The sequence below is a fragment of the Acipenser ruthenus genome, chromosome 48 (genome assembly GCF_902713425.1).
Source record: "Acipenser ruthenus chromosome 48, fAciRut3.2 maternal haplotype, whole genome shotgun sequence".
Lineage (NCBI taxonomy): Eukaryota > Metazoa > Chordata > Actinopteri > Acipenseriformes > Acipenseridae > Acipenser > Acipenser ruthenus.
In genome coordinates, this window is record NC_081236.1 from 3,217,401 (window position 1) to 3,227,080 (window position 9,680).

Consider the following 9,680-nt stretch of genomic DNA (forward strand, 5'->3'; position numbering starts at 1 on the left):
AGATTAAGTGATGTGTTACACACTGATAGCAAGTCCTTCACGCGTCTGTTCTGAGTATTTCACCAAACATATCAGAAAGCATTTTGGGATATTGTAGGATACACAAAAAAGTAGTTTGGTATTACAGCAGCCACACTTCTGACAAACCGCACTACCTGATGTGATCTAGACCCAGACTCGAAACTGCCCTGTGAGGGGTCGAGTACGGTATTAAACGCTGCGTAGTGTGGACGCTAACCGTATTTAGCACTTTTAAGCTGGTTTAAAGGCAACTAATACGGTTTAAAAGCATCGTGTGGACAGGGCCTTAGTTACGTTTTGGGTCATCTCGCTGTTTGTTGTAATGAACGACACCTGCTGGCCGGATAGGCACATTGTATGCATAAAGACACTGACTCCAATCCTGTTAAAGGATTCCCCCTTATCAAAACTGTAGCGTCTGGCTTTAGTGCTGAGGGTCAGCGGTTAAGCAGGTAAAAAAAATAATAAATAAAGTCTTAAAGTGTGTGTTTTGTTTTTAGTCTTTTATCCTGTTTATGCCTTATTGATGTAAACAAGTCAATGATCACAATCACCAGATATCCACAAGGTACAAACTGCAAAACAGTGTAAAAAGCAAATCCACATTGGCTTGTTAAACATGTCAAAATAAAACCTAAATGACATAAAAGCAATTAAAAATCTCAATAAACGCAATAAACGAAGTACCCAGCTTTTGTGTGCAAATAAAATAAATACCATAAAACAGAAACGCACACTGAGAGCAAAGACCCAAAACTTGCATGGTAGCGGGAGGAAACTATAAAAAAGGCCAACAAGATGCTCAGATATATTGTGGAAAGTATTGAATTTAAATCAAGGAAAGTAATGTTAAAACTTTACAATGCATTAGTAAGACCTCATCTAGAATTCTGTGTTCAGTTCTGGTCACCTCGTTACCAAAAGGCTATTGCTGCTCTAGAAAGAGTGCAAAGAAGAGCAACCAGAAATCCCAGGTTTAAAAGGCATGTTGTATGCAGACAGGCTCAAAGAATTGAATATGGTGAGTCTTGAACAAAGAAGAGTACGCAGTGATCTGATTCAAGCATTCAAAATCCTAAAAGGTATCGAAATTGTCAACCCAGGGGACTTTTTCGACCTGAAAAAAAGAAACAAGGACCAGGGGTCACAAATGGAGATTAGATAAAGGGGCATTCAGAACAGAAAATAGGAGGCACTTTTTTACACAGAGAATTGTGAGGGTCTGGAACCAACTCCCCAGTAAGGTTGTTGAAGCTGACACCCTGGGATCCTTCAAGAAGCTGCTTGATGAGATTCTGGGATCAATAAGCTACTAACAACCAAACGAGCAAGATGGGCCGAATGGGGGAATTTGTAATCGCAACTGCCATATTCAGAGATGTACTATGTTCAGTATACCCAAACCGCAGAGCTGAACTAGACTCCTACGAATTATACATTGGGGAGCTGTCTGTCACATATGGAGGGACCATGTTTTTTAACTCTCACAGCATTCTCAGCAAACGCAGCAGCTATATTGGCATCAGATAACCACATCATTGACTGGGCACAACCTGTTTCATATTTGTTCAACAGGATTTTCGATGGTCAGGGTCTGCCGTTCCACTGGTCACTCAACATCTCTCTGCCCAAAAGTGACGATAGTATCAACCTCCTCCAGTCCTCACTATTCAAACAGAATCTCCATCCCCCAACTCCATACACTCTTCAGCCCCCCCCCCCCAATCCACAAGGCAAGACAAATATGGGTGCAGAATAAGATTTGCAGGAGGATGACAAATCTTCAATAATTTCAATACCGGTTTCAAGCAGGCAATGCAATTTCATTCACTTGTGCAGTACTTGCGGGGATGCTCACTCTAAAGCAAAGATGTTGAGTGACCAGTGGAACTGCAGACCCTGACCACCAAAAATCCTGTTGAACAGATACATGTGGTTACCAGTAGCTCATGAGTGTCTCATCCTCTATTTATCAGCACAGCGGGGGTCAAGCACCAGCAGCATCAACTCACTCATTCCTCACGATCAATTTTCTCTTCATTACATCACCATCTCGGATGCAATTCATGCAATTAAATTAGCAGGCCGCAGTTCTTGGTTAGCAAAAGCAGATATTATTATTATTTATTTCTTAGCAGACGCCCTTATCCAGGGCGACTTACAATCGTAAGCAAATACATTTCAAGTGTTACAATACAAGTAATACAATAAGAGCAAGAAATACAATAACTTTTGTTCAAGTGTGACAAACCACAATTCAATAATACAGCAGATAATAGTGATAGTTACATCAGGATATGATTAAATAGTGATAGTTACATCAGGATGTGATTAAATACAAAGTACTACAGGTTAAACACTTGGCAGATTACAGTATTCTGAAGTACAGGATTAAATGCAGTAAAATAGGGGGCAGATAAGAGCAAAATAAAGCACATTTACATGAAGGGTGATAGTGTCCCAGGATACAAACAGAGGAGTTCTACAGGTGCTCCTTGAAGAGGTGAGTCTTAAGGAGGCGCTGGAATGTGGTAAGGGACTGGGCAGTCCCGACATCTGTAGGAAGGTCATTCCACCACTGCGGAGCAAGGGTGGAGAAGGAGCGGGCTCTGGAGACAGGGGAGCGTAGCGGAGGTAGAGCTAGTCTTCTAGTGCAGGCGGAGCGGAGAGGTCGAGTGGGGGTGTAGGGAGAGATGAGGGTCTGGAGGTAGCTGGGTGCAGTCTGGTCAAGGCATCTGTAGGCTAGTACAAGAGTCTTGAACTGGATGCGAGCGGTGATCGGGAGCCAGTGGAGCGAGCAGAGTAGTGGAGTAGCGTGGGCGAAGCGAGGCAGAGAGAACACCAGGCGGGCAGCAGAGTTCTGGATGAGCTGGAGCGGACGGGTGGCGGACGCAGGGAGGCCAGCCAGGAGGGAGTTGCAGTAGTCTAGGCGGGAGAGTACCAGGGCCTGGACCAGGAGCTGGGTAGCATAGTTGGTGAGGAAGGGTCGGATTCTTCGGATGTTGCTCAGGAAGAATCGGCAAGTGCGTGCCAGAGTGGAGATGTGCTGGGAATAAGAGAGGCAGGGGTCCAGGGTGACTCCAAGGTTCTTAGCTGAGGAAGAGGGAGAGAGTGTGGTAGATTCCAGAGGAACAGAGATAGAGAGATCAGAGGAGGGGGAGGAGGAAGGAAAGAAAAGGAGGTCAGATTTAGAGAGGTTGAGTTTGAGGTGATGAGAGTGCATCCAGGAGGAAATAGCAGACAGACAGGTAGAGATACGGGAGGAGATGGTGGAGTCAGAGGTGGGGAAGGAGAGGAAAATCTGAGCATCATCAGCATAGAAATGGTATGAGAAACCATAGGATGCGATGAGGGGGCCCAGGGAGTGGGTGTAGAGAGAGAACAGGAGAGGACCCAAGACTGACCCTTGGGGGACTCCAGTTAAGAGAGGGTGAGGTGTGGAGGTTGCTCCACGCCAGGTTACCTGGTAAGTGCGGTTGGAGAGGTAGGAGGAGAACCAGGCCAGAGCAGTGCCAGAGATCCCCAGGTCAGCAAGAGATGATAGTAGAATAGAGTGATCAACAGTGTCAAAGGCAGCAGAGAGGTCGAGGAGAATTAGGACAGAGGAGAGAGAGGCAGCTCAGGCACACTTAAGTGAGTTGGTGACAGACAGGAGATATATCAGATGCATTTAAAGTAATCCTTCTCTTCACCACCTGTTTGGGATATGCTGGGAAGAAAAGTTTTATTTTGCTACTCAGTTAACTCAGCCGCAGCAGCCCGAAGATATTCGACACTCTCCCAGAAGCATTGTGCTGGATACTTCTCAATGCATACCATGTTCCATTTCTGCTCCACCTACTTGATGATTTTCTATTGATCTCTCCTCCGTCAGATCTGCCAAAAGAAGCGATCACTAATCTTAAGAGTTTATTTTCAGAAGTTGGCGTCCTGCTTTCAGAAGAAAAAACAATCGTGCCCCTTCATTCTCTGGAATTTCTAGGAGTCATACTGGACACAGAAAAGTTCAAAACCAGCCTCCCTCTGTCTACACTCAATCACATTTGTTTTCTTATCCAGAACTTTCAGATCAGTAAAACGATCCGGAAACGTGCACCGCTTTCTTTGCTGGGTCATTTCAACTTTGCAATTCACATATATCTCAATTACTTGCTCTTGCATCGACAGCAAAAAACATGGACTCCTACATCAATATTTTTTATCAGAAACTAGGAAAGATATTAAAATGTGGTCAGCTCTTATTCAGCACTGGAATGGCCTGTCTATGTTTTATGATGATTTAATTTCAGCACCACATGATCTGGCTTTGTTTACAAACTGATGGACACTCGCAGTTAAAACGTAAATGAAATACAGCACACCCTCGCTATAACGAACCTGTTGGGATCCAAGCCTTTTGTTTGTTATATTGAGGGGTTTGTTATAGCAAAAGGACAATCAACATGAAGGATAAACTGTTGGAGTAAGTTAATGAGATGAGATTGTGAATAAAAGTAGAAAGACATGTACCTGTTCACATGTTAACATGCAAATAAGCCCATTTGAAGCCTAGAGAGTTATGTCGACTGGAGCATGTCACCACAATTGCATGACAGGGCAAAGGCAGTTTGCTCATCAAAATGAGGTGCATGCGCATTGTGCCCTAGTGTTAGAGCAGGGGTCCAATCACGGTCCTGGAGGGCTATTCCACCCTGAGTTTAACAGGTAAAAAGATATAAATTACCTTTAGATACAAATAGAACTAGACTAAAAGTGTTTGCCTGGGATGGAAATTCTAAGATATTTTTTTTTTTTTTTTTTATTAAGCAAAGCAATAAACACCTAAACATATCTCAATGTATCACTTCCATATACCATTTGCCTACCATGTTTCTTTTTCATTATTGTTACTGAAAACATTAAAATATAAAACCAATATCATAACTGAACATGTGAAACATTTCAGCTTTTAAATACAAATGATCTTATTGAAAATATAAGCAAAACAAGCAAATGATCCAAAACAAATGAACACGTTTTCATTTTCATATCAATACAAATTCCCCAACAGTTTACACATGGGAGGATTTCATTGTTGTTTAACTTGTTCTGATAATAACACCTTGCAGAGATGAAGTCTTTAGCGCTGGCTAAGCTTTGCTAGAGGAGGCGGAGGGACAGTTGTCTTCTTGACCGAATGCTTCTTATAGTTCGATTGAGCAAATCTGCACCCAGGTCACTGGATTCATGCCTGTTGAAAAGCAACTTCTGGCTGAAAAAGACAATGAAATGCACATTACTAAACTTAGAAGAGTTTCTCTCTCTGTCATTCTCATCTATAATCATACACAATCCCTGCTTTCTACTTTTTTCCATAGGTGTGTAAATATTTCCAATTTCCCTTTATCCTAGCCAAACCCCAGGCTCTTACATAGAAATGAACATCAGAGCCATATTATTAAGTTTGTTACATTACACTTAAAGAAAACACACAACAGCATGATTATTCACCCATTGTTCAGGTAGTGTGAATAGGATGATGGTGCATGTTTATGTAGAATATGATACACATTTACCATGGCAATGTAACGACATTCAGATTTGCATCCAAATGCTGATGTAGTGATAGTGATGCACATCTCCAAAATGTTCAGCACCAGAAGAACTGCCAGAATGCCTACATACTGTAAAACACAAATCATTTCATTCAAAAGCCATTGTCTAGACAGCACATTATAACAAGAATGAAGCCTATTATGGATATATTGAATACTGGATGCTGGGGTCCATTATAAGATAGTGAATCCGGAGATCTGATGCAGGACTTTGTGGAGTAGTCCTCTCTCAACAATGATCTTAACTTTAAGCAATAGTTACAGATTCGACTGCATGTAAGGGGTGTTATGTCCGTACTATGCATCCTAGTATAGTAATATTATAGATAATATTAAATATTACATACAAGGCAGTTATAATAATACAATGGGATTTTAACTACACTAATTATCACTATTATTAACTATAAAACTCAATTTTAAAGAGTAACTAGCAGGGTTCCTAAAGATACAGCATTACATCCCCACATGTTGCTAAAACTGTTTAAATAACATACCTGTAAATGTTCTTTTCATTGTTAACATCCTGACAACGTTTTACACTTTACAGTCTGTTTCAAAGCTCAAAATGTCAACTCTAGTGCACTGGGGTTTGAGATCTGTCTTCTAAATCACTGCAGAAAGAGTGATAAAAAACAAACAAACAAACATAAAAACAAGTGCTCTGGCTTTTCTGTTCTATACCACATCATGGATCGTTATTGCTGTGTTACCTCTGAACAATAATCCTTACACTATCTGTGCACTAGAGCGGCAATTTTGAAAAGAGCTTTGAAACAGACATTTAAAGTTATAAATGTAAACTGCTATCAGGATGTTAGTAATGAAAAGAAAAATTACAGGTACCTTATTTATACAGTTGTAGCAACATGTGGGGACGTGTGACGCTATATGTTTCGGAATCCCGCTACTTATTCTTTAAAATATGTAGAAATTATATAGAAAATAAACTAATAAAATCTGACAAAAACAGAAGTTCTGGTGCTGTATGTGAGGGAGTGACAGTGAAACAGTGAAAGAGAAGCACGTGAATGAGACAAGAGTTGAAAAGGAGGTGATAAAAAGGAAAAAAATAAAACGATAAAAGAAGAGAGAGGTTGAAGATTGCAGGCGGTGCAAACACTTACTAGAGGTGTGTTGAAGTAAACCATTTGGAAAGGTACTACGGACACTCTTATTGAATAGAGAATAGATCCAACTCCAGCAAAAACAGAACTGACAATGTTCATTCCTAAACATGCCTTCACCTAGAAGGGAAATAAAACAACAACATTACAAATACAAGTTTTATTCTTAATACAATGCATAATCAGATCAATACATTCAGAACTAGGGTCTACGTTACCTCTTATATGATCACATATTCACAAGGGCTACATTTACAACAAGCAGTGTAGTGCTATTATTTCTGAAAAATAATCTACTTGACCCTGTCCTTTTATATTATAATGAACAGTTTTTATTTGAGATCTCTCTTTCTAATATCTATCCATCCATTATCATTAACCGCTTACTCCTTTACAGGGTTGCAGTGAGCCGGAGCCTAACCCGGCTTACACAGGGCTCAAGGAGAGACTACACCCTGGATGGGACACCAGTCCATCGCAGGGCACCACACACACACAGGGAAATTTAGAGTGACCAATCGACCTGGACAGCATGTCTTTGGACTGTGGGAGGAAACCAGAGTACATGGGGAGAACATGCAAACTCCACACAGACAGTACGCTAAGCTGGATTCAAACCTAGGACCCTGGCGCTGTGAGGCAGCAGCGTTAACCACTACACCACCGTGCCGACCTTCTAATATCTATCAACTGTGTAATTTATGGATGGTTGCACACATGGAGCAGTTTCTGTTAGAATACAGGTGGAGCAATGTTTGTTAGAATATTTGGATATTTGTCCCAGCACTAACAAAAATAATATTATTCCTTACTGCTATTTTCATGTCACACTACTAAAGCCTTTTCTTGTCCATTTTATTTGCGACAGTAACTATGGCTATGCTTTCATTGAAATGTCGAAGAAAATAAACGTTTCTGCACATCTAACAGCAAAAAAATGGATTTCCATTAAAACTGATTTCTAGTGTATAAACTGGTCAACGTGATGACGTCATGGGTGGGGCTAAGGTTATTCACAAGCTAACAGATAGCAGCTAACAGAAACACTATGAGGAATTTAAATAGAAGCTAAAACAGTAACAGCAATGAACTATGCTGAATGACAGCTGGATCGCGGTGCCTATTAAAGTAAAGGTTAATTAAGAGAGGACTTGCTGGGGGCTGCTGTGGCTGAACAAAATAACACTGGTGGCTGCATTTGAGAAATGCTCACCTAGGAAGAGCCTTAATATTAAGTATAAATTAAATAAAAAGAATGAATCAGTCAATTTAGAAAACGTTCAGTTACACAAAAAGTGTTTGTTACAGATGGCAGGTATTTCTATTTGTGTATCAATTTACTGACCAGATCTCTTCTGGGGGTATTCTCAGCTGCAACAGCCAGGGATCCAGAGATAATATACTGTAAGAGATACATATAAGATTTCCATTGTAAGCCATGATTATTATAAGTAACAACTGAAACTGTTAAAGATGTGCAGGTTAACAATGCATTGCTGTCGACACGTTCCTTTATATTGTAACACCACATGCAACTCTCTACATGTGTCTAAAGTAAATGGCAATACATTTATATTGTAACACCACGTGCAACTCTCTAAATGTGTCTAAAGTAAATGGCAGTGCATTTGTGCTTGGATTATGACTTGTTTTCTGTTTATTGTATTAGGTATTGTAAAATGGGCTAGATTCTCTGTACAGTAAAGTAGGTTAAATCTACTTTTATCCCATCAATTGAAATAATTATCAAACACTACCATGAACTGCTTCTCTAAATACAAATAAGCAATCTTTTAAAATACTGTTTTGAATACAAGTATAGTGCAGGGGGCATCTGATCAATACCCAGGGCGAGATTAATAATGAACCAAATTAGCAGAACAAGCCAGTAGCTGACAACACCATGGGGGAGGAGCCACACCCGGAATATTATTTATAGATTTGAACTTTGCCCCAAAGTGTTAAAATGTTTTATACCAGGTTATTTGCAATAGAGGATGGTGGTTGGTTTAGTCAACAAAATGAAGAGGAGACAAGAACAAAATTCAAGATTTTCTATTATACATTCAAATATTCACATACTATTTAAAAAAATAATAATCTAATACTAGGTTTAAATCTTAAATGTCTAGCATTCAATAATCATTAATACAACATACAGTCAGATTAATTGCAGTTGTAAAAATCTAGATTCAGTAGTATGGGACTTCCAACAGGCAGGACACAGTCAATACAGCACTGAAAGAAACAATCAAATTAGTTCATAAACACACTTATACAATAATAATAGTTCTCAATGTATTTAAATGAACTACCTTAGTGAAGACACCAATAAATAACCCTACATATACTAATACATGTATTTAATGCTTTAAGCTTGGAAATGTGTATTTCATATACTTAACAGAACTGAAATACTTGAATCCATACACCTAACTGGCAAGAGTTAATAAACAACCTCTAATGCAATAAACAGACACCACATTACATGACATGCTTTAAATAGGATATAGATTATAAATAGCAGTTCTGAATCAAATATTAGAAAACACTACAGTACCAGCAGCCAATCAGCTTCCAGCTCTAGCTGGCTTCTATCAGACAGTAGATGTCCTCTAGAACGTCACGGCATCTACTGTGAATCAAACTTAAAATCAATCCGCGCAAGTGCCAGCTTTTGCATTTTGAGTTGCCTTAATGAAAGCTCAGTTCATATCTATTGGACAGCAAATACTAAACAGAGACAATTGGTCTGAATATATTTTATTATTGACCGAAACCTGCCAATCAATTCTTTGCACAGAGCAAAGCAACCAATCCTGTACCTGCAGAGTCAGCCAATCATAGTCTGTCTGTCAGCTCGACTGGCGCTCAGTAACACTGTGCTGTTCAGATATCTGGCACTGTTCAGATAAACTATAAGCAACTCTGACAAGTA

The 9,680-nt window shown here is 39.9% G+C and overlaps 1 protein-coding gene across 1 annotated transcript; it reads right to left on the bottom strand.

Moving 5' to 3' along the window:
- Positions 1-4,822: 4,822 nt before the first annotated feature.
- Positions 4,823-8,283, bottom strand: LOC131721225 (membrane-spanning 4-domains subfamily A member 4A-like). Its single transcript, XM_059014651.1, has 4 exons — positions 8,088-8,283; positions 6,743-6,862; positions 5,577-5,684; positions 4,823-5,272 (listed from the first exon to the last, which is right to left on the bottom strand). The coding sequence occupies exons 1-4, from the start codon at positions 8,271-8,273 to the stop codon at positions 5,246-5,248; spliced, it is 441 nt and encodes a 146-aa protein (XP_058870634.1). The 5' UTR covers positions 8,274-8,283; the 3' UTR covers positions 4,823-5,245.
- Between the last annotated feature and the right edge of the window lie 1,397 nt (positions 8,284-9,680).